General features: G+C 39.1%; 2 protein-coding genes and 2 pseudogenes across 2 annotated transcripts in view; 1 reads left to right on the top strand and 3 right to left on the bottom strand.

The window, feature by feature from the left end:
- Nucleotides 1-5,632: 5,632 nt before the first annotated feature.
- SCAI (suppressor of cancer cell invasion) overlaps nucleotides 5,633-26,079 on the bottom strand; it is a 181,408-nt gene continuing 160,961 nt past the window's right edge. Inside the window, exon 18 of the mRNA XM_064378032.1 lies at nucleotides 5,633-10,443. Within this exon, the coding sequence (XP_064234102.1) occupies nucleotides 10,297-10,443 (147 nt within the window). The 3' untranslated portion in view covers nucleotides 5,633-10,296. The remainder of the gene's footprint in view (nucleotides 10,444-26,079) is intronic.
- On the bottom strand, nucleotides 10,370-25,568 carry LOC105721206 (frataxin, mitochondrial-like; annotated as a pseudogene).
- Nucleotides 12,374-14,535, bottom strand: LOC135274670 (gamma-interferon-inducible protein 16-like; annotated as a pseudogene).
- Nucleotides 20,055-20,806, top strand: LOC105721207 (nuclear nucleic acid-binding protein C1D-like). The gene has a single exon (XM_064375735.1). It carries the CDS (start codon nucleotides 20,103-20,105, stop codon nucleotides 20,526-20,528), a length of 426 nt encoding a protein of 141 aa, XP_064231805.1. The 5' UTR covers nucleotides 20,055-20,102; the 3' UTR covers nucleotides 20,529-20,806.

Here is a 26,079-nt window from a genome sequence, read left to right as displayed (position 1 = left end):
TTAAAACTGCTTCATCTGATTCAGTGATTAATGAAACCACTATTTATACTGGTGCTACACAATGAAGATAACCTATATGGATAAATTATTTCACTTGTAAACTCTAGTATAAAAATGTTAGGACTTCGTATCTGCCTTTCCTATTGTCTAAGACATTTCTATCTCAGCTGGAAGAATCCTCCAAAATAAAGGTTTCTCTGATTGTTGAACAGCAAGGTTTATTAAAAACAAGCAAAAACACAGAGAACTAGCCATATGATCTATGTTGCAAAAGGAATGCACTGTACTGAGCCATTCATTAGAAGGTCTTTTTAATGATATAATAAACAAGAGTTAAAAAAAAAAAAACATTCTTCAGGAAACAGTAATAAAAATTATTTTTTCTTTCTTTTTTTTTTTGAGACAGTCTCACTCTGTCGCCTAGGCTGGAGTGCAATGGCACAATCTTGGCTCACTGCAACCTCCGTCTCAAGGGTTCAAGTGATTCTCCTGCCTCAGCCTCCCAAATAGCTGGGATTACATGCACCCGCCACCATGCCTGGTTGATTTTTTTTTTTTTTTGTATTTTAGTAGAGACGGGGTTTCACCATGTTGCCCAGGTTGGTCTCGAACTCCTGAGTAATAAAAGTTTTTATTGTGCTAAAACACTTTAAGCAAATTTTTTCCTGCAGATTTTTAATATACCACAATACATACTTTTAGTTTAGGAAAAAAGTAATTAATAGCATGCAAAGAAGGGTGGGAACAAAATTTTTAAAAATACAGTGGTTATCCCTCTATGGTTTAGAAGTATTTACTCTTAGAATTATCATATATGATCATTTCAAATTATGATTATTCATACTGATTTCATGTTTGAGAAAATTTATGGGTCAAATTGTAATGTTTACAAATCTCAATTTTCAATCATAGCGAAGCGGACATTCACAACAGCTTCAAGAGAGAAAATCAGTGATAAAACAAACATTTAAGTATCATTTATTGCAAACCTATAAGAAGGCTGGCCACAATTCCCTATTTCATTCTGAAAGTGATATAACTCAGCCTATTAGCTTTCATTCCATAAGCCTGTGAGAAAAGTGTAAAACCTGAAATTACCTATGTCTTAATAAACAATATTACACCTAAAAAGATGATTGTCTTAGTAGATAGACTGGAACTGTACACCAAAATAGGAAATTGATTCCCAATTTATAGTCTGCTCTATGACAAAATTTAGGCTTGAATAAGTTAGTTTGTATAGTTAATGTACTTAAAACTATTAAAAAAAACAACTTTGAGTCTACTGTCCAAGTATGTTTAAAAATCACACTGCTTAGAGTAGTCTGATAACTATTTTAAAAATAATTTTTTTAGGCCAGGCATAGTGGCTCACACCTGTAATCCCAGCACTCTGGGAGGCCGAGGCAGGTGGATGACTTGAGATCAGGAGTTCGAAACCAGTCTGACCAACTTGGTGAAACCCCATCTCTATTAAAAATACAAAATTAGCTGGTTGTGGTGGCAAATGCCTGTAATCCCAGCTACTTGGGAGGCTGAGGCAGGAGAATCTCTTGAACCCAGGAGGTGGAGGTTTGCAGTGAACTGAGTTTGCACCATTGCACTCCAGCCTGGGCAACAAGAGTGAAACTCCATCTCAAAAAAATATATATAATTAATAATTTTTAAAACCACAAAATAAATTAACAAAAATATTTTAAAATGAAGAATGGTGCCTCAATAGGTGATTAAATGATGATGTTATGTAAAATTGGAATTATTCTCAAAAGTTAGTATTATACTAAACTAATATGTGAAAAATACCAATTTTAGTTTAAGAAACATTTCATATTTACATAATTCCAAAGGAAATATTTCTATGGCACCAACAAATTAGTTATACTTAATACAGTTATTGTTACCCAATTAAAGGCATATCCCCCTACATCATCCTGACACCCTTCGCATCAACAGGTGATTGATTCCATTCACACATCAATTATTTTTCCTTAAGCACAAGGTGTGCTTAAGTCTTTTTGTTCAAAACTCAATGAAGCTGGAAAACAGTGTAATATTAGGCTTTGAGATTCTAGTTTGAGGAAAATGAATCACTTTTTTTTAAGTGGTCCCATTATCCAGGAAAGACTGAGAGGTACAACACAGATAGGTATAAAGTATCAATGTATAACAGTGCAGGAGACTAGGGGGAAGGGGCTGGGTTTTCTAAGCAAGTGTTACCTTATTCAACCACAAAGTGACTGGCTTTACAATGGTCAGGGCCAGAGGTTACATTCACAATGTCAGTCTTTTCTACTTTACTTTTGATTATTAGTACTGTCCTCAATATCCACAAGGAGCCTGAGTCAGTTGCATGAATTTTAAATGGTGTATTATCTATAATATCTGCTCTACTACTCTCCAGTGCAAAACAATGATTTGGTTATTCAAACAACAGAGTATCAGATCCTATGGATGTTTTTACTGATTTTTCAGAAATAAATTGCCAAATTTTAATAATTATTCAAGAAAAATGCTGTTATAATTATTTCTAAATTTAATACTGTAATTGAAAAGTGTTATGAATAGTTGGCTGTTTTATAAAATACAATTAATCAGCAACTGTAACATTTTTGGGGTGGTAAAACTGACTCCTGAGATAATTTCTCTTTTAAGATAATTTAATACTGGAACACATAGATTTAATCTTCCAAAGAATATTGGTGTAAAAAATTGCTTTGCAGTTACATTTTATCATGCAAAAATAACCTCTACTTAATTTCTGCAGGGAATGTATTTAAGTGTATATTAAACTTCTCCTACACTCTTTCATGCAGATAAATGTGTCAACTGAAGACAGGTGTAACCAAACATTGATACTTGGCAACATTCTATAGGTTCACAAATTGGCACTGCACATATTTACTATCCTCTTATCCTCCCCAACCTTATCATCCTTGGGAGAGGTTTGAAGGCCCAGATTTTTATAGCACACCATGCAGCTAATATTAAAAACTCTGCTTCATGTGTGAATATATCATCAACTCGCAGAACACAAGTGGTCTCATAGAGACACAGCAATACAACGGGAGGCATTTTATTCACTGGAAGCATTTTCTCAGATGAGCCTACTCACTTTTGATATGCAAGTTCAATAAGAAAAAATCTGTAGCCGGAGATGCCAAGACAGGACTAAATTAATCATAGCTGCTGCAAATATACAAATTAACAACCTCCTGTTCCTCATTAAATCCTATCCTACTTAGGTTAGGCCGTCCCTTAGCTAATGCCCCCTTTTCTGCCTCACAGAGACACATATAAAACGAGGCACACCGATAAAAAAAAATTGTTGCAAAATCAAAATTCAGTATAAGGCATAAAAATGAAAACTGGGAATATATTTCCTCTATTTAACGGGCATTTTCCTATTTTTAAATGTGATCAAAGCAGTTTTTTTCCCACAGCCTCTTGATTAGATACCAATGTAAATAATTTACTACTCAGTAATAATACTCAAATGTGGATCAAGAAAATAAAGGACTAATACAGCTTAAGAATCTGCTGGTGTCTCAGTTTCACATACTTAGGTTTTTCAGGTTTATATCACTAACTTATCATCAGCTTAAATAAAAATCTGCAAGTGATTTTAAAGCTAAGAATATCCAGCTTTCTGTTTCAATTCCAAATTAGCCTATTTTATCCAAACACAAGCCCCTCAAAATAGAGGCTCATGAATGAGATACAGCCACAACCTAATTACAGCAGCATGAACAATGCCACTAGGATGTCCTCACAGAACTTAAATAAATTCAGCCCACAATGGGTATGGGTACATAATATACACATACTGTATCATTGCATATCAATATATTTACAAATATGTACACATATATACAAAAAGTATACACAGATTGCATGTAGCATCACAAAAATATACATATGCCATTACAAACAAAATAAGAATTTCAAATAAATAAGGTCAACAAAAAAGCCCTCAAGCTAAATACCTTCTATGCTTTCCAAACACACACAGGAACATATATACTCAAAATATCACCAGGAGACTCAAAGCATTCAGATTCATATCAAATCTTATACTCACTCAGGGTGGGGAGGTGATTTCGAATCAATGACAATGGCCAAGTTAGCAGACCTTGGTGCCTGACTATATTTCCAGTCCAGAATGTTCTCTGTATATCAGGCTGATTACAAGTCTCCATAAATAAGATTTTTCAACTGGGTCCAAACTGCTTTTCAGAGACAGAAAGTTACTAAATCACACGTCAGAGATTAAACTTGCCGAGAGTGCTAAAGAAAGCTCCATAATACCTAATACATAAATCTAATTTGTCGCTTTTCCCATTATGCTGACTAAATTCAGTACAATTACCACCTAATCTGTTTCAGGGAATTCTGTTGTACAAAGGAAATAAAGGGCAGTAACCAGAAGTTGGCGGGAAGGGAACCACCCGAGTTCTGTATCAGTAAAACTCCAGCCACCAGTGGATTGCACTTTGCTTCTGAAATCCTTAAACATTTCAATTTGGTAAAAATAAAGAGGGTACAATAAACTCTGTGCTTTGAGAGGTTTGAGAGCACCACTTTCTAGGAGAAACACACATGCATACGAAGAATACATCTTGGCTAGAATAAAAGACAAAATGTCAGACTCACAGATTTTTATAATTAATAAAAATTTGATGCTGTTTTGTGCCAAAATACAAATCTCTAATTATTCTTTTTTGTTCATTATAGAAAGCAGTCTGAGCTACTGAAAAGACTGGGCTGAGATGAAGAGATCTAAGTTTTAGTTCTAGTTCTATTACTATGAATAGTTTTTTGGGTCTCTGTTTTCTCTTCTGTAAAATAGAGAAGATAGTTGCTTTACCAACTTCAGAAATATAAAGAAAGAGAAAATTCCATTGTGCTTCATTTTGTTTTGTGTATAACTGACGTCTTATAGTCTTAGGCTTTCTATGTTTTTTACAGTGAGACTTAATAGAGATGAGAGACTTTATCAGAATCTCCAGGGAGAATTTGTGCAATTTGAAAACAAAGTGCTTTTTCCCTTTGCTTTGCTCTGTTCTTAGCTCCAATATTTAAATTTTTATCAATTCTAATATAGGGCTTAAATGTTTTGCATTTATAAAGGGCAGGTGGTATGCTTTTTTTTGTATTGTTTTTTTGAGATCGAGTCTCACTCTGTCGCCCAGGCTGGAGTGCAGTGGTGTGATCTCAGCTCACTGCAACCTCCGTCTCCCAGGTTCGAGCAATTCTTCTGCTTCAGCCTCCTGAAGATTGGGACTACAGGTGCATGCCACCACACCCGGCTAATTTATATATATATATATATATATTTTTTTTTTTTTTTGAGACGGAGTTTCGCTCTTGATACCCAGGCTGGAGCGCAATGGCGCGATCTCGGCTCACCGCAATCTCCGCCTCCTGGGTTCAGGCAATTCTCCTGCCTCAGCCTCCTGAGTAGCTGGGATTACAGGCACGTGCCACCGTGCCCAGCTAATTTTTTGTATTAGTAGAGACGGGGTTTCACCATGTTGACCAGGATGGTCTCGATCTCTTGACCTCGTGATCCACCCACCTCGGCCTCCCAAAGTGCTGGGATTACAGGCTTGAGCCACCGCGCCCGGCCCTAATTTTTATATTTCTAGTAGAGACAGTTTTACCATATTGGCCAGGCTGGTCTCGAATTCCTGACCTCATGATCCGCCAGCCTCAGCCTTCCAAAGTGCTGAGATTATAAGCATGAGCCACTGCGCCCAGCCTGTATGCATTTTTAAAAAATGAAATTCTTTGCCAGTTATCAGCTCAAGCCCATTGGGCAACTGTCCTTTAACATAATTCTTTTTCCTTGATTAAATACCTTAAAATACAGAAGCTGGGTGAGGTACAAGGAGGGTTTATTAAAGTGTAGGTTTAGGCCAGGTGCGGTGGCTCATGCCCGTAATCCCAGCACTTTGGGAGGCTGAGGCAGGTGGATCACCTGAGGTCAGGAGTTTGAGACCAACCTGACCAACATGGTGAGACCCCCATCTCTACTAAAAATACAAAATTAGCCGGGCGTGGTGGTGCATGCCTGCTGAGGCAGGAGAAGCACCGAAACCAGGAGGCAGAGGTCACAGTGAGCCGAGATCCTGCCACCACACTCCAGCCTGAGTAACAAGAGTGAAACTGTCTCAAAACAAACAAACAAAAAACCCAAAACCCTGTATGTTTAACACTTTCATGATAAAAAGTAAAGAAAGAGGGCCAGGCACAGTGGCTCATGCCCGTAATCCCAGCACTTTGGGAGGCTGAGGCAGGTGGATCACCTGAGGTCAGGAGTTTGAGACCAACCTGACCAACATGGTGAGACCCCCATCTCTACTAAAAATACAAAATTAGCCGGGCGTGGTGGTGCATGCCTGCTGAGGCAGGAGAAGCACCGAAACCAGGAGGCAGAGGTCACAGTGAGCCGAGATCCCGCCACCACACTCCAGCCTGAGTAACAAGAGTGAAACTGTCTCAAAACAAACAAACAAAAAACCCAAAACCCTGTATGTTTAACACTTTCATGATAAAAAGTAAAGAAAGAGGGCCAGGCACAGTGGCTCATGCCGGTAATCCCAGCACTTTGGGAGGCCGAGGCGGGTGGATCACCTGAGGTCAGGAGTTCGAGACCAGCCTGACCAACATGGAGAAATCCCATCTCTACTAAAAATACAAAATTAGCCAGGCGTGGTGGTGCATGCCTGTAATCCTAGCTACTCGGGAGCCTGAGGTAGGAGAATCACTTGAACCCTGGAGGTGGATGTTGCGGTGAGATCGCACCATTGCACTCTAGCCTGGACAACAATAGCAAAACTCTGTCTCAAAAAAAACAAAACAAAACAAAAAAGTAAAGAAAGAAAAGACAAATAAGGTATCCGTGCAAATGTGACCCTCCTAATGAAGCCTACCCTGATCATCACTGTTTTTTTTCTTTTCTTTTTTTCCAGAGATGAGGTCTTGCTTTGTCACCCAGGCTGGAGTGCAGTGGCACGATCACAGCTCATGGCAGCCTCAAACTCCTGGGCTTAAGTGATCCTCCCACCTCGGCCTGCCAGGTTATGGGACAAATAGGGGCACGCCACCATGCCCTGCTTGATCACTCTTTTAAACATTGTTCTTCTCTTAAGAAAACAAACAAAAGATTTACCTTACCATAATCTACACTTTTCCATCTTACTTAACATTTTCTAACATAAATTACTTTTGTTTATTGCCTTACTCTTCCTACTAGAATGTAAGCTTCATGAACACAAGGATTTGAAGTCTATTTTGTTTGCTTCCCCAATGCTCAGAAGACAATCTGGAGTATAATGGTTGTTTAAAACGCATTGTTTTTTAAGGCATCAATTAAACAATAACATTTTCCAGCACAGTTTTTCTCTCTTCAAAGATTCAAGATCACTTCAGTCCACTTTAGATTTTTAACCACCAGTAAGGAATTACACTATAAGCTTGAGGGGCAACATGATAAGGGTCAATGTTGTGAATTTTAAAATCCTTATTTTTAGACAAACATGTTTCTAATCATAAAAGCTCTAATTTCTTTAGGAGAGTTTACCTCTGCACTAGTTTCTAAAACAGTTAAGTGGGACCTAGATCTTCTTGAACAAAATCTAGGTAAATATGACCTACAAAAGAAACTGTGTACACTACAAACAGGGTAAATAGTTCTCCTGGTGGTTGGAGTAGGGAAGTCAATACTTTTGGAAACAAGAGTCCAAATGACAGAATCATAGAGTTGGAAAAGACCTGGGCCAACCTCTTCATTTTACAGATGAGAGTGCTAACAAGCAGAGACATGAAGACACTTGTCAAAGGGCGTAACACTAGTTACCAGGAAAGCCAGGACTAGAACTCAGGTCTCCTAGTTCTCAGACCAGTGTTCTTTATGCTTAACAGGGGAGGATACAGCTCAGAACAGTAAATACTATTTTAAACATTAGAGGACAGGAAATCCTGTGTTGGTAGGAGCATAACTGGCATAGGACTTAAGGGAAATTGAAACAAGAGGTCAGAAAATGGAAGATAGTCTATTGCTGTAGTTCAATGAACACTGACTAAAGGAAAGCTATGGAGTTAAGACACTGAAGAAAAGGGAAAGCAGTCTTTACTTGAAAATGAAAACAACCCACTAGCAAAGAAAGTATCTTTCCAGGGTAACTTTTCTCAAGCTTTCTAAAATACTGTTTGAAAGAACAAACAAAAATATTTTTAAAAAGTAAATAGGCCAGGTACAGTGGCTCACACCTGTAATCCTAGCACTTTGGGAGGTTGAGGCAGGAGGATCACTTGAGCCCAGGAGTTTGAGACTGGCCTGCTCAACAAAGTGACACCAAATCTCTACAAAAAATTAAAAACTAAAGAAAATTAGCCAGGCACGGTGACGCATGACTGTAGTCCCAGCTACTTGGGAGGCTGAGGTGGGAGGACTGCCTGAGTTCAGGAGTTTAAGGCTGCAGTAAGCCATAATCATACCACTGCACCCCAGCCTGGGCAACAGATCAAGACCCTATCTCTTAAAAAAAAAAGTAAACAAAATACCCACCAAGTCCCCAAACCACAAAACGGTAACTTTGGACTTCAGATTTAAAACATCAGCAAATCAGAGCAGGAATGGGAATAACTTAGACCCAAATTAGTCTCTATGCTAGAAATGAAAACCAAGTTAAAAATAATGGCCCGGCATGGTGGCTCATGCCTGTAATCCCAGCACTTTGGGAGGTCAAGGCAGGCAGATCACGAGGTCAGGAGTTTGAGACCAGCCTGACCAACATGGTGAAACCCCATCTCTACTAAAAATACAAAAATTAGCCAGGCGTGGTGGCGGATGCCTGTAATCCAAACTACTAGGGAGGCTGAGGGCAGGAGAATTGCTTGAACCCAGGAGACAGAGGTTGCAGTGAGCCAAGATTGTGCCACTGCACTCCAGCCTGGGCAACAAGAGCGAGACTCCGTCTCAAAACAAACAAAAATTACAGTACAAAATTTACCTAGGGTCATGAGAAAGAGATACCAAAAGCAATCACCTCACTTCCCCGGGACTGCCAGATGTGATCCTGTACAGAAAATTAGGTATAATGCCTTTCATTCACAGATTTCTGAAATTGAATGCTGGGTAATCAAAAAGGAGGAGGGGATATCCTAGCTAGTGACTGTGAAATTACAAAGGGAATGACAGGGAAGGAAAACACAAAAAAGAAAAATTCTTATAATATACACTGAGTCTTATTTAAGATAATGAAAATTTTGTGCATTAATATAAATACTAAATACAGGGAATGTTAATAAATCTTATTTCCAAATTGTCAATACAAAATCAACTTACATTTTAGGTTTCATAACACCCGTTAATCCTTACAAAATTCAAAACATCTCTGACTTTGAAGTCTCATAAATTTGAACGAGGCAAAAAATTAAAACTTTATACTCTATGCCACAGATATCAATCCAGTCTTTAAACGTGATCTCATAAACCAAGAGTTTAAATAGAATTCCTATTGGAGACATTGTATTATGAAAGCAATGACGTTTTTTTGGCTGAAATATTTCAAAGTTGTTTCCTTTTTCATTTCCAGCATTCAAAGACTACAAAGAAAACAAAATATGCAAGCAAATCTCCTGACACAATACTCATACATTCCAAGTAATATTTACCATCTCAAGTCCTCAATTAAGATCTAGCTTTCAAATGCAAATCAATCCAATTTCTGAAATTATGACAGTATTGAAAGAAATTAAATGATTTCAAAAACTGGCTTGATCATGTTTCAAAGAATCAAACATTTTTCTACCAGCTAAGTTGGAAAGAGAAAAAATATATGATAGAGGGATTCTGTTCTTGATTTTCAGTAGTCCATCGTGGCTAGCTTCATTATTATGAACCATTACATATTTCCAAATCCAGACATTTAACTTATCCAAGTTTAAGAGTTGGATTTACCTCAATATACAAAAATAAATGGTTTACTCTTCTCAGGGTGAGAATAGTGACTATTCGAGTGTAGGATTAGATGTTGGAGGTAAATATCCATCCCTCAAAATCAAAAAATAAAAATTCCAAGATTGAGATTTTAAAAGACCTGAAAGGTTGCATTTTAAAACAGTTACGCTAAGTGTGAACGTTTCTTTTCCTTATTTTTTTTTAAAATGGTGGCCCTAAATTAAAAAATAAAAAGTAAGTAACACCACTATGTGTCTGTTATCACATTAGAAAACTGCACCATTTAAAATTTGTGGAAAATGAAAACTTGTTTTGACAAGAGGGTTTTTGTTTTAATAGTCATCAATGGTATTCTCAAAGAACACGTTTCGAACATCCAGAATGGATGCTAATTCCAAAATGTGCTTCTGGAGATGAGGATTCTCCACTGTTTCATCCCTTGGCAGTTGTGGATATGATTCTGGATAATTTCGTGTTTCCTGGTAGGTAAAGAAGAGAAAAGTCAAGTTTTGTAGTCCAATGAAAGAAAATTATACACATTGATACAGTGTCAAGGAGTAATATAATAGTATTTTCTCTTTTATATTGGAATAATTCTTATTAATATATTTGTTGAATATTGAATTGCTGATATTTAACCATTTTGACTTCTAAAAATGACAATTTCGGCCGGGCGCGGTGGCTCAAGCCTGTAATCCCAGCACTTTGGGAGGCCGAGGCAGGTGGATCACGAGGTCAAGAGATCGAGACCATCCTGGTCAACATGGTGAAACCCCGTCTCTACTAATACAAAAAAAAAAAATTAGCTGGGCATGGTGGCGCGTGCCTGTAATCGCAGCTACTCAGGAGGCTGAGGCAGAATTGCCTGAACCCAGGAGGCGGAGGTTGCGGTGAGCCGAGATCGCGTCATTGCACTCCAGCCTGGGTAACGAGTGAAACTCCGTCTCAAAAAAAAAAAAAAAAAAATGACAATTTCATATGGTTCAATGTAATATATTCATTTAATGAGTTATTCACAAATGCTTACTGAGGTCTATTGTTGCTAGGCACTATGATCTGTATCATGTGGAAACCATACAATTCATGCTATTGGGGGGGGAATCCTAACACATATAGAATTTCAACAAGTATCTGTTAAACAAATAAAAAGATATTGCTTTGGAAATTAAAATGAGGCTGGGGTGGCTGGCCATGGTGGCTCACGCCTGCAATCCCAGCACTTTGGGAGGCAGAGGCAGAAGGGTTGCTTGAATTTAGGAGTCTGAGACCAGCCTGGGTAACACAGTGGACTCCATCTCTATAAAAAAGTAAAAAATAAAAAAATAAGCTGGGTATAGCAGCACAATGCCTGTGTTCCTAGCTACTTGGGAGACTAAAGCAGGGGGACTGCTTGAGCCCAGGAGGTCAAGGCTGCAGTAAGCTGTGATCATGTCACTATACTCTAGGCTGTACAACACAGTGAGACTCTGTCTTAAAAAAAGAAATAAGAGGGAAAAGACATGAGAAGCACTGACAAGGTCAAACTAATGGGCCTTGGCAATTAATTATAGGATAGGGAGGTATTGAAAATGACTAAGATTCCAGGAATGCATGACTTGAGAGAAGACTGGGGAGCTTCTGAAAGAAAAGGCGAGGTAAAGGATGAGCTAATTTGGGGTGAGTATAAGGCTTCAGGTTTTAGGTATATTTTATTTGAGGCAATATGATAATACCGACAGAACTGCTCCTCAACCAGAATTTGCAAATTCAGGGCAGTATCTCAGAAGACAAGTTTGAGTGTATGTAAATACTGATAGAATCTTCATGGAGATAAAAACTGAAGCTATGAAAATGAATGAGATTTCTAAGAATATTAGCAAAGACAGTGAAAAGAGTTAAGGAGGGATAAAAAGGGTGGAGAAAAATCAGAAGAAAAAAGCAAGCACGGGAGGCTGAGGCAGGAGAATTACTTGAACCCTGGAGGTGGAGGTAACAGTGAGCTGAGATCGCGCCACTGTACTCCAGCCTGGGTGACAGAGTGAGACTCTATCTCAAAAAATAAAAAAGCAAATAAATAAATAAATAAATAAATAAATAAATAAAAAAGCAAGCAGAAAAAATAATAAAAGAAAAAACTGACATGGAAAAGTTTGACATGAAAACAAAAGAAAACAATTTCAAGAACTGGGTAATTTTCATTTAGAAATTCTTTTTTTTTTTTTTTTAAGAGGGAGTCTCACTCTGTCGCCCAGGCTGGACTGCAATAGCATGATCTTGGCTTACTGTAGCCTCCACCTCCCAAGTTCAAGCAGTTCTCCTGCCTTGGCCTCCTGAGTAGCTGGGATTACAGGCACCTGCCACCACGCCGGCTAATTTTTTTTATTTTTAGAAGAGACGGGGTTTTGCCATGTTGGCCAGGTTGGTCTTGAAGTCCTGACCTCAGGTGATCTGCCCACCTTGGCCTCCCAAAGTGCTGGGATTACAGGCGTGAGCCACCACGCCCCACCTAGAAATTATTCTTCATTTGGTCAGTTCTATAAACTATAATCCTGCCATACATTTAAAATTTCCTAAGACGTTGCTTCTTTTTTTTTTCCCCACAAAGAAAGATAATGTTTATTTGTTTTTTCAAATTATAAAAGTCATAGTTGCAAAATATGGCCTTTTATACAAAACCCTAAAGAATTAACAAAGCACTCCCAATACCCCATTTCTAAGAATTAACAGCATATCTAGTGTTGTATTTCAACCAGGTATATGTACATTTTTTCGGCACTTAGATCTTATCTCCATAGGCATTATTATCAATGGCATCCAGATTTTAGAAGAAGGAGTTTGAAGTTTTCATATATGAATCAGGATTGAGTGCGTCTTTCTTGTTTTCCCTCTTTATGACTGTGGTAAAGAAACTGCTGCTTGGTGTTGATGCAGACATCTGAGGAGTCTGGGGATGGCTCCCAGCTGGGCCTATGCTGGTCAAGGACGGTCATGGAAACTGCCACATTTCCTTATGCATCCTCCAGAAGTCATTTATTTTGGGGAATGGGTCTTCACTTTCCTTGATGATGGAACTTCCGGATGCGGTTATTGGTGGCATCTGAGGAGTCTGAGGATGGCTCTCAGGGAGGGTTGTGCTGGCCTCTGAAGTATTTAGAAGCTGACTCTGCTTCTGAGGTAGTCTCATGCTCTTGGGGGCATAATTTCTCGGGTTTGTTTTTTTCTTTACTTCAATAAAACTATGCATTTCTGAAATCAGTTTTGACATCTGGTTCTTTTTTCTAAGTCGGAAGCAGAAAAGATGGAGCTTATCTCCATCTTCACAGGGGATATCGTGACATTGTCCTGTCCCCACTACATCCATTTTTCCTGTCATCCTCAATTTCATAGGTTGTACTCTTCTGTTTTTGATTTACTTCTTTCTTATGTAGTGTAAATATCCCATACACAGTATTTCCTGAGGCTTGTGAAGAATATCAATCTTCAGAGTTTCCTTTGCTCTGCTGATGATTTTATTTGGAACCTCAAGCTTTTGGTCAGGACCAGCTTCAGATACAGAAGATCCTTCATTGACCTCTAGGAGATTATATTCCAAATAATCTGATATGGTGATGATTTTCTTTCCACTGAATTTCTCCTTCAAGTTGATGTTTAAAACCTTCACATGGAAGAACTGTGTCGGTGTAACCACTGTAGCATGAAACATCATTTTTTTCTCCTTTTCTGGGGTCTCACATCCAGATGGCTTTGTTGCACTCAGTACCTTCACTATCACTGGGCCCTTTTGGGGAACATTTCTTCTGGCAGTTACCGGACGTTTGGCCACCGGTTTTGGGCTCTCAATGGAGAAAGCATTGGGTGGAGCTGATGATGAGGGCTGGGGAGGTGGGGAATGGCCCACAGCTGTGAACATCCTGGCTCCTGCAGGACAAGGAAGCTGAGTCTGCTCTTCCGACATCTTACTCTTTTTTTTGGTTGAGATTTTTCTTTTCTGATCTCCAGGAGTTGCCTCTACTCCTTTGGCTGTGACAGTGCTGATTGCAGAGAGTGCAGGTACAGCAGGATCCATTTCCTGCTTCCTCTTTTTTGATGGGGTTTGTTCTTGTGCTTTTAACTTTTCTAAGAGTTTCAGCAAAGTCTCCAAGTGTTGGTATTTCTTTGATAATTTGTATTAGTCTGCCCAAACCAGCATCACCTGGGACCTTTTCTTCCATCAAGTCAGCAATCTGAATTTTGTCATACTTGTCTCTCATTTTTGGATTAAGTTTCAAATCACTGCTCAGTAAGGACTTAACCATTCTAAAATGATAACCATTGATGCCCTCTAATCCTTTCAGTAGAACAATGTTCTTGTATTTTTTTCCCATCTTTGCAGATATAAGTGAGCCTCACTGGAAATTTTTTCAACAGTGGTCCAGATCTTGAGATTTTCAGAAATGCAGGAATCAATGCTTATTTTGTTCAAGTGAGGAGATAAATCAGTAAAGTTCCCAGAAACAGAACTGCAGGATGTTGTAATTTCAGAAGTTGCTTCTTTTCTATATATCTCATGCAACAGTTCATAAATGTAAATGTTAACTTCTCTCTCTCTGCCTATAGGACTCACTTATCTCACATTACAAAAATAAAAAATTTTTTGAGACAGAATCTCACTGTGTTGCCCAGGCTGGAGTGCACTGGCATGATCACAACTCACTGCAGCCTCGACCTCCTGAGTTCAAGTGATCCTCCCATCTCCGGCTCCCAAGTAGCTGGCACTACAGGTAGGCATAACCATGCCCAGCTAAATATTGTATTTTTTGTAGAAATAGGGTATTGCCATGTTGGCCATACTGATCTTAAACTCCTAAGCTCAACCAATCTACCCGCATCAGCCTCCCAAATCACTGGGATTGTAGGCACGAGCCACTGTACCCAGCCATGATTAGAGGTTTAAATACTACTGTTTCAGAAATTGAAAGAGCAGACAGAAAATCAACAAGAATGCAGAAGATACAGAGAACACTCTTCAAATTAGTTTAATATCAAATTGAACAAACTAACATTTTTATACAATTCCATCTAGTAATACCAGAATACACCAAATTCTTTTCAAGTGCAGATAAAACCACTGCCAAGATAATTCATATGCTGGGTTAAAAAAAAAATCTGAATAAATTTTAAAACTGAAATTATACGGTTAAAACAATGCTTAAAAGGTAAGTACTTCTATGCTCAGTAGTTACACAATCCTCCCATTGAAACATCATAGCAATCTCATGATGTAGCTTCTGTTATCATTTTACAGATAAGTAAACTAAGGCTAGGAGAGGTGAGATCACTCTTCAATGTCATACAGCTAGTGAGGCAGATTGTATTTCTTTGTAACAGTTTTATTAATATACAACTAACATACCATACAATTCACCCATTTAATGTGTACAATTCAGTGGCATTTATTATATCCAGAAAGTTGTTTAACTATCACCACAACCAATTTTAGAGCACTTCATCACCCCCAAAAGAAGCCCTTTATTCTCTAGAAGATCCCTCCCCCATTTGCCCCAGTCCCCTCCCTCAGCCCTGGATAACCCCTCATCTGCTTCTGGTATCTACAAATTTGCTTATTCTGGACATTCCACATAAATAAGCCATATAATATGTGGTCAAAAATAAAATGTGGCTGGTGCAGTGGCTCACACCTGTAATCCCAGCACACTGGGAGGCCAAGGCAGAAGGATCACCTGAGGTCAGGAATTTAAAACCAGCCTGACCAACATGGTGAAACCATATCTCTACTAAAAATACAAAAAATTAGCCAGGTGTGGTGGTGTACACCTGTAGTCCCAGCTACTCAGGAGGCTGAGGCAGGAGAATCACCTGAGTCCAAGAGCCAGAAGTTGCCATGAGCCAAAATTGCGCCAGTGCACTCCAGCCTAGGCAAGATAGTGAAACTCAGTCTCAATAAATAAATAAGCAAACAAACATAAATGTATTAGAAGAGAAGAAAGGTTTGAGATCCAAGCTTAAAACACTAGAATTAATATAAATTAAAGTAAAAAGGAAATAATAATAAAGTATGAATGGAAATAAATGAAATAGAAAAGAGAAACAGCTACTCAGAAGATGGAGATGGGAGATCTCTTGAGCTCAGGATTTCCAGGCCAGCCTGGACAACAGAGCAAGACCCTGTCTCAAAAATTTAAAATAAATAAGGCCGGGTGCAATAGCCTGATTTATATTTTAGTCTCTATTGAAAAATGCAAAAATTAGCTGAGTGTGGTGGTGGGTGTCTGTAATCTCAGCTACTCAGGAGGCTGAGGCAGGAGAATCGCTTGAACCCAGGAGGCAGAAGTTGCAGTGAGCTGAGATTGCACCACTGCACTCATCTGGGCAACAGAGTGAGACTCTGGCGATCATTAAAAAATCAGGAGACAACAGATGCTAAAGAGAATATGGAGAAATAGGAACATATTTAAACTGTTGGTGGGAATATAAATTAGTTCAACCATTGTAGAAGACAGTGTGGCGATTCCTCAAGGATCTAGAAATAGAAATACCATTTGACCCAGCATTTCCATTATTGAGTATATACCCAAAGGATTATAAATCATGCTATTATAGACACATGCACATGTATATTTATTGTGGCACTGTTCACAATAGCAAAGACTTGGAACCAACCCAAACGCCCATCAATGAGAGACTGGATAAAGAAAATGTGGCACATATACACCATGGAATACTATACAGCCATAAAAAAGGATGAGTTCATATCCTTTGAAGGGAGATGGATAAAGCTGGAAACCATCATTCTCAGCAAACTGACACAAGAACAGAAAACCAAACACCACATCTTCTTACTCATAAGTGGGTGTTGAACAGTGAGAACACATGGACACAGGGAGGGGAACATCACATATTCAGAAAGCTGAAACTGGACCCCTTCCTTACACCTTATACAAAAATTAACTCCAGATGGATTAAAGATTTAAATATAAGACCTAACACCATAAAAACCCTAGGAGAAAACCTAAGCAATACCATTCAGGACATAGGCATTGACAGAGACTTCATGACTAAAACACCAAAAGCCATGGCAACAAAAGCCAAAATAGACAAATGTATATAGAAAATCTTAAGGAACATATAAGAAAGCTAAAAGAACTAACAAGTACATTCAGCAAGACTGGCAGGATACAAGGTCAACTGTATTTACTTATTTTTTTGAGATAGGGTCTCTCATTCTTTCACCCAGGCTGCAGAGCAGTGGCACGATCATGGCCAACTGTAACCTTGACATCCTGGGCTCAAGTAATCCTATTATTTCAGCGTCCCAGGTAGCTGGGGCTCTGGACACGTGACACCATACCCAGCTAATTTTTTGTACTTTTTGTAGGCACGGGGTTTCACCATGTTGCCCAGCTGGTCTAGAACTCCTGGGCTCAAGTGATCTGCCTGCCTCAGATTCCAAAAATGCCCAGCCAAATAACTTAAAAAAAAAATTTTTTTTTTTTTTGAGATGGAGTTTCGCTCTTGTTACCCAGGCTGGAGTGCAACGGCGCGATCTCGGCTCACTGCAACCTCCGCCTCCTGGGTTCAAGTAATTCTCCTGCCTCAGCCTCCTGAGTAGCTGGGACTACAGGCATGCGCCACCATGCCCAGCTAATTTTTGTATTTTTTAGTAGAGACGGGGTTTCACCTTGTTGACCAGGATGGTCTTGATCTCTTGATCTCGTGATCCACCTGCCTCGGCCTCCCAAAGTGCTGGGATTACAGGCGTGAGCCACCGCGCCTGGCTCCACTGCTTTTTCTACGTCTTCTTCCTGGCACTGGTTCAGAAAATTTCATATCCACCCCAAGTCATCTTCTGTTAATTCTTCTGGTGTGGTGTCTATTAGCTCTTGAACTTCTCCAAGATCTGTATCTTGAAACCCTTTCTTCCCAACCCCTTTTGCCACATTGACAATCTCTTTCATGATTTCCTTGACTGTCACAAATCCTGTGAAGTCATGCACAACATCTGGACACAGTTTTCTCCAGCAGGAATTTATTGTTTCAGGCTTGATGGCTTTCAAGGCTTTTTCTATGATAACAATGGCATTTCCAATGGTGGAATCCTTTCAAGCTTTCATGATTTCTCTCCATTGGGGTTCTCTTCCATAGTTTTGGTAACACTTTCCATAGAGCACTCTGTGTAAGGAACCTTAAAGGTCTTTATGACCCCCTGATCTAGAGGCTGACATTGTGTTTGGGGCCACTTTGACACCTTCAGTATTGAATTAATGGGGTTCTGGATAGCCAGAGGCATTGTCAAGAATGAAAACAACTTTAAAAGGTAGTTCTACTGGCAAGGTACTTCCTGATTTCAGGGACACAGCATCAACAAAACCAATCTGGAAAAAAGTTCCTGTTGTCCAGACCTTTTATTTTTGAGACAGTCTCGCTCTGTTGCCAGGCCAGAGTGCAGTGGTGCAATCTTGGCTCACTGCAACCTCCGCTTCCTGGATTCAAGTAATTCTCCTGCCTCAGCCTCCCAAGTAGCTGGGACCACAGGTGCATGCCACCACACCCAGCTAATTTTTGTATTTTTAGTAGAGACAGGATTTCATCATGTTGGCCAGGATGGTCTCGATCTCTTGACCTCATGATCTGTCCGCCTCAGCTTCCCAAAGTGCTGGAATTACAGGCATGAGCCACCATGCTCGACCATGTTGAGAACTTCTTCTTGTACTGGCAGCTGGTGTTTATCTTTTCTCTCAAGGTGCATTAGCAGCTTTATAGATAAGGACTGTCTTGATCATAAACTGAAGTGCATTTGCACAAAATAACAGAGTTGTCTATCCCTTCCTGCTTTACATCCTGGTGTTCACTTCTCTTCCTCACTAATAAACCTCCTTTGTGGCAGTTTTTTCCAGAAAAGGGTACTATCTTCTGCACTAAAAACCTGTTCAGACAGGTATCCTTTCTCCTCAGTGGCACCTGGGAACTTGTCTGCTGCCTCTTGGTTGGCAGAAGCTGCTTCTCATGTTATCTTAACATTTTTAAAGCCAAAGCTCTTCTGAAAATTATCAAACCACTTTTTGCCAGAATTTAATTCCCCGGCTTTGGATCCTTCACTTTCCTTTTGCTTCAAGTTGTTATACAATGAGTTAGCTTTTTCTCAAATCATATCTTTTTTTTTTTTTTTTTTTAGATGGAGTCTTGCTCTGTCACCCAGGCTGGAGTGCAGTGGCATGATCTCAGCTCACTGCAACCTCCACCTCCTGAGTTCAAGAATTTCTCCTGTCTTAGCCTTCCAAGTATCTGGGACTACAGAGGCACACCACCACGCCCAACTATTTTTTGTATTTTTAGTAGAGACAAGGTTTCACCATATTGGTCAGGCTGGTTTTGAACTCCTGTGATCTCAGGTGACCTCAGGTGGTCCACCCACCTCAGCCTCCTGAAGTGCTGGGATTACAGGCATGACTCACCACGCCCGGCCTGTAAGTATGTCTTATAGTAACCTTGCACCCACATAAACGCTACATTTTCCTTATGAGATAAAAAGGTATTTCACAAAAAGTGCAAGGTTTTCATGCCTGCTGGGATGGCTTCACAAATTTCCGTTTCTTTTTTTTACAATATTCCTTACTGGATGAATTTATCTTGAAATGGCAGGCAACCACAATGGCAAACCTTGATCTATAGTACATATCCAGCAATTCAACTTTTTCCAGTAATGTCATGACTTTTCTTTGCTTCTTGGGAGCACTTGATGCATCACTTCATACGGGCCTCATGGTATTATGCAATATTTATAGTACTGCACTAAACACAATTAAAAATATGCAAGAACCGCAAGAGATCACTTTTTATTACAATACACAATTTACTGGAGAGACAAACTGCTCATGGAGATGATATGCATTTTAAGCAGTACTTGCAACACTTGAGCTCACTGCCAGAGAAACAGGATGTGGTTACAAAATTATTACAGTAGTACATTAGGCACTACAGTGATTTTATGTAGTTATGATTTAATATTGCATCATTACTTTTGTTTACATTTCTCTGGACTGTGAATGGTACCATATATGGTCTGTAAGTGTGTGCATAAATTACAATCATTAATAATAGATTTGATCGTTGCCCGACCGCTTTCCAGGAGCCCGGAGTGGAAGTCCGTGAGTCAGCCATAATGGCAGGTGAAGAAATTAATGAAGACTATCCAGTAGAAATTCACGATTATTTGTCAGCATTTGAGAATTCCACTGGTGCCGTGGATGAGATGCTGAAGACCATGATGTCTGTTTCTAGAAATGAGTTGTTGCAGAAGTTGGACCCACTTGAACAAGCAAAAGTGGATTCGGTTTCTGCATACACATTAAATTCAATGTTTTGGGTTTATTTGGCAACTCAAGGAGTTAATCCTAAGCAACATCCAGTAAAGCAGGAATTGGAAAGAATCAGAGTATATATGAACAGAGTCAAGGAAATAACAGACAAGAAAAAGGCTGGCAAGCTGGTTAGAAGTGCAGCTTCGAGATTTGTAAAAAATGCTCTCTGGGAACCAAAACCGAAAAATGCATCAAAAGTTGCCAATAAAGGAAAAAGTAAAAGTTAACTTTTTGATTTTGATGTATGCATATTCAAAAAGTATATCATTTTTTTCCACAAAACAATTCTGTGGCAGTGTAAAGTTTAAATGTGTTTCTTATTGAATTAATATATATATTTACAGTAAATTTGTAAAGCTGAATACTTTCCTCTCCAAAGATTGTTATCTTTCTTGATTTGCACTATGAGGATTTAAACATTGTGATATATTTTATATTTATAATTTGCCATCTCTTTTGATGAGACTCTTATTTCTTTATATAGGTCAATCTTGCAAGTACCATTGTAAAATGTTCTTTGTAAACATTTGTACTATTTTAAATGAATAATGACCTTATGAAGTATGCTTTCTGTAGACTGAAATTGTAGGTATATCTGTTTTCACTATATGACATTAAGAAAGCATGAAATGACCTAAATGTTCATTTTTTTCTATATACTTTATCATGTTTTCATGATTTTAGGAATTACTGCTTTGTTGATATTCAGAGTGTGAAACTAAAACTTTATAGTTTTACTTTAATTCTTGGCATGTTGCCTCTATGTCCCATTTAAAATAAAATACATTCTCATTAACTTTAGATGGGAAATAAAGTTGTATGTTGATGGATAAATTTTGGCGTGATGACTATATTCTCTCAATAAAGGCTGAAAATGTTGTATAGTAATAATAATAATAATAGATTTGTATATATTTTATAGTAGTAAATAATAAAATAGATTACTGTCTCCATATATTTTATGTATTCATGACATACCTTTTTCTTAATTTTTTGAATATTTCTTTTTTCTGGTAATATTTTATTTATTGTCTCATACACTGGCCTACTGCACTTAAACATTTGCATCAGACTCAAAAAATAATTTTACTTCAGAAGAAATAAAATATTTTACCTATTTAACTTTTGTTTATACTGTTTTATTATTAAGACTTTTGTGTGTGTGTTTTTGTTTTTTTTTTTTTGTTGTTTTTTTTTTTTTTGAGACAGAGTCTTGCTCTGTCACCAGGCGCCAGGCTGGAGTGCAGTGGCACAATCTCGGCTCACTGCAACCTCCGCCTCCTGGGTTCAAGCAATTCTCCTGCCTCAGCTTCCCGAGTAGCTGGGACTACAGGCGTGCGGCCTGACACCCAGCTAATTTTTGTATTTTTTAGTAGAGATGGGATTTCACCATTCCGGCCAGGATGGTTTCGATCTCTTGACCTTGTGATCCGCCCGCCTCAGCCTCCTAACGTGCTGGGATTACAGGCATGAGCCACCGCGACCAGCCCTTTTTGTGGGTGTTTTTTTAAGAGCTAGGATCTTGCTATGTTTTCCAGGCTGATCTCCAATTCCTGGCTTCAAGCAATCCTCCTGTCTCAGCCTCCTGAGTAGCTAGGACTGTAGGTATATGCCACTGCTTCCAGCTTTTTTTTTTTTTTTTTTTGAGACGGAGTTTCGCTCTTGTTACCCAGGCTGGAGTGCAGTGGCGCGATCTCGGCTCACCGCAACCTCCGCCTCCTGGGTTCAGGCAATTCTCCTGCCTCAGCCTCCTGAGTAGCTGGGATTACAGGCACGCGCCACCATGCCCAGCTAATTTTTTGTATTTTTAGTAGAGACGAGGTTTCACCATGTTGACCAGGATGGTCTCGATCTCTTGACCTCGTGATCCACCCGCCTCGGCCTCCCAAAGTGCTGGGATTACAGGCGTGAGCCACCGCGCCCGGACCTTTTTTTTTTTTTTTTTTTTTTACTATAATAGAATGTGTTTTTATTCACCCATTGGAAAAACGTTTGCTACAAATTAATACAAACTTGTCACTAATAAATCCTTCTTTAAGTAAGAAAATAATATCACATGGGCATAACTTTGTATGAGTTTTCATGTCCTGGAGCCTTGCTGCATCATATAAAATGTGCAGGTCAGTAAAAATTAAAATGTGGTAATATGGTATAACAGGCTTAACCCAATAAGGGTATAATAAAGGATGACTATTATTTTTACATGAATTCAACTGAAATCCAGATAGGGCAACACCAATAACAATGTTTCCCACGTAGCTTTAACATTGTTCTTTGTCATCCCCTCATCTACCCAATGAGAATTAAAGGTATCCTGTTAGGCTGCTTGACAGGACCACTGAATGCTATGAATCAACCATATTCTATCCTCTCAATTAACAGATGGGAAAGCAGAGGTCCAGAGAGTTTGGAAAACTTTTCCACAAAGGGACAACTACTTTGTGGCTGAACTATGTCTAGGATCAGGGCTCTTTTTAGCAACATGAGCATGAGCATCTCTTTATATATGCCTTCACATTTACAAAGCACCTCCTCAGCTCCATGATTTTATTATGCTACAGCACTCAGCTCATGAAAATGGCTTTTTTTCCTCCTTTCTTGTCTTTGGAAGATTTTTTGCATTCTTGTAGTAGCTGATTCCGTACTAACCCTTAGATTGAAAAAATATGTATACACACATGCGCGTGTGTGCGCGTGCACACCCAAGTGTATATGTGGAAGAAACAGCACTAGGTCTCCCTGGACAACCCAGTGCAGGCCATACCCTGGCAGTCACAAAGCACAAATAAGAAATGGTCTTCCCATGTGAGTTGCTTTCGACACTTCAATACTAAAGAGCTCAGAAGTGCTTACACTTTGAAAGAAGCCCAGGAACATTTGTAGGCTCCCCTTTAACGTGTCTCATTTTGAGACAGAACAGTGAGCAGGTTGACCAGCTGCTGCTCTTCATGTACTTCTTGTAGTAAATCCTTCAAAGAATGAAGAGTGAAAACAATTCATTTCTCCTGGAATTTTTCCTTCTTATCATTTTGCTTTTTTAAAGGATGTTATATTTAGGTATAGACATAAGACATAATAAAATATAAGGGATATCATGTGAGGGTGGAAATCAGTGAATCCAAAAAAATCTTCCATAGAAATTAAAAATCAGAACTTGGGGGCAAGGTAGGAGGCAACACACTCTTTCCACAGAGCTGTTACACATAGCCCAACTGTCCTCAAAAGCAGGAATGAAGAAAAAAAAAAAAACAGACCTCAGCTGCATAATGAAGCTGGGGTCTTTGACAGCTTTTAATGTCCTTAAAACTGGGCTGGGCAACATGAGTCTTTCCTAGTCCAGTTTGGTTTTTAAGGCTTTAGTGAGCTATGCAGCCAGCAGCTCATGGAGGAACATGCCATCACCATCATGGGAGTACACCCAGTTTTTCCCAGTCCAGTCATAACACTTGGGTCCACTGGATGGAGAAGATAACCAGATTTGCTTGTTTCGCATCTGCTTATTGATCACGTAGGTTCCTAGATCTCTACCCAGTTTAGCAGTTAAGATGCCACTCCCAAAGAAAACATCATAGTCCTTAAAAAACACGTATGGCTTGTCTGTAAGGTCTTCAAAAAACTCTGATAAGGAGTCTAGCATTTCCTCTGCTAGTCTTTCATGGGTGGTCTCATCTAGAAAGCCTGAGTGGCCCAAAGTTCCCGATTTCCTAAAATAGACACTCTGCTTTTGACATTCAAATCTGGTTGAGGCCATGGAGGTTCAAACTGGTGAGGCGGGGTGAACAGGCCATGGCGATTCCAGTGCACAGGCCCCGGTGGCCAGAGTGGGGCCAACTCTGCTGGCCGTGGGGCCCGGGTGAGCAATGTTTTCAACATTTCTAGGCTATATAGTTCATTTCTTTTTCAAATTATTGCAAATCTCTAAAATTTTTCTAATATATTTATTTTTTAAAAATTGTGTCTAAGTAATTCTAATTCTAATAAATTTATTTTTTTAAAATTGCGTCTAAGTGGACCTGCCCAGTTGGCCCATGCAATGGCACAATCAGAGCTCAATGCAGTCTCAAACTCCTGGGCTCAAGCAATTCTTCCACCTTAGCCTCCTGAAGGGAGACTACAGGCACATACCACTACACCTGGCTAATTTTTAAAATTTCTTTATAGAAACGAGTTCTCACTATGTTGCCCAGGCTGGTCTCAAATTCCTAGCCTGAAGTGACCTTCCTGTCCTGGCTTCCCAAAGTGCCAAGATTACAAGTGTGAGCCACTGCACCTAGCCCATTGCATAGTTCTTTTACATTTTAAAATTATCATAATAAAATGGAAAAAAAATACTTTGAAATCAAAAGCTGCAAAATATTTTTTAAATGTTCAGTCATATTTGAAAAAAATGTTACTTACAGAAGTGAAAAATATAATGGCTAAAATATTTAAAACTTCAATGAAGTATTGTATAGGTACATACATACACAAAAAAGCAACAGCTAGCAAAGTGGATTATCAAGTCAAGCAAAAGACTTGAACACATTCTTTACAAAGAAAAAAACAGAAGAACACATGTGAGAAGTTGCTCAACCTCAACAGTAATCCTGGAAATAAAAATTAAAACCACAATTACCTACCACTTTACACTCACCAGAGTCACAAAAACTATAAAGTATGATTGCAACAAGTGTTGGAAAGGAGGGATTACAGAAATAGCAACACTTACATCCTGCTAGGATGAGTATATACTGATTCATTGCTTTGGAAAACAGTCTGGCATTATCTAGTAAAGTTAAATATGCTTATATCCTCTGATCTTGCAATTCTACTATTAGGTATATTATTCAGAGAAAATCTTATATATGTGTACCAGGAAACTTATACAAGAATTTCACAGTAGTATCATTTTTTTTTTTTTTTTTTTTGAGTCAGGGTATCACTCTTGTTGCCCAGGCTGAAATGCAATGGCACGATCTCGGCTTACCTCAACCTGTGCCTCCCAGGTTCAAGCAATTCTCCTGCCTCAGCCTCCCAAGTAGCTGGGACTACAGGCATGTGCCACCATGCCCAGCTAATTTTGTATTTTTAGTAGAGACAGGGTTTCACCATGTTGGTCAGGCTGGTCTCAAACTCCCAACCTCAGGTGATCTGCCCACTTTGGCCTCTCAAAGTGCTGGGATTACAGGCATAAGCCGCCCTGCCTGGTCCCATTTTCTTTTTCTTTTTTTCTGAGACTGAGTCTTGCTCTGTCGCCCAGGCTGGAGTGCAGTGGCACAATCTCGGCTAACTGCAACCTCTGCCTCCTAGGCTCAAGCAATTCTCCTGCCTCAGCCTCCTGAGTAGCTGGGATTACAGGCGCATGCCACCACTCCTGGCTAATTTTTGTATTTTTATTAGAGACTGGATTTCATCATGTTGGCCAGGCTGGTCTTGAACTCCTGTCCTTGTGATCTGCCTGCCTCAGCCTCACAAGGTGCTGGGATTACAGGCGTGAGCCACCACACCTGGCCAGCATCATTTATATAATAATAAAACCTTGGAAACAACCCAAACGTCCATTATCAGCATAATGAAGAAGTAATTTGCTATATATAGTCAAATAATACTTAGTGTTGTATGGTCAAACAAAATGAATGAATGAAAGTTACAGACATCAACATGGCTCCATCTCAAAATAAACCAATCAATCAATCAATCAATAAAATTCAGTAAGTGAGTTTCATTTGAGAGGAAGATAGGATCAGGGAGGTATCAAAAATGTTCTATTTTTTTTTTTTTTTGAGATGGAATTTTGCT

This window comes from Aotus nancymaae, unplaced genomic scaffold (genome assembly GCF_030222135.1).
Source record: "Aotus nancymaae isolate 86718 unplaced genomic scaffold, 86718_ANA_hifiasm-v0.15.2.pri h1tg000003l, whole genome shotgun sequence".
Lineage (NCBI taxonomy): Eukaryota > Metazoa > Chordata > Mammalia > Primates > Aotidae > Aotus > Aotus nancymaae.
Note: the sequence above shows the minus strand (reverse complement) of the source record. Positions and strands in the feature narration are given on the sequence as shown.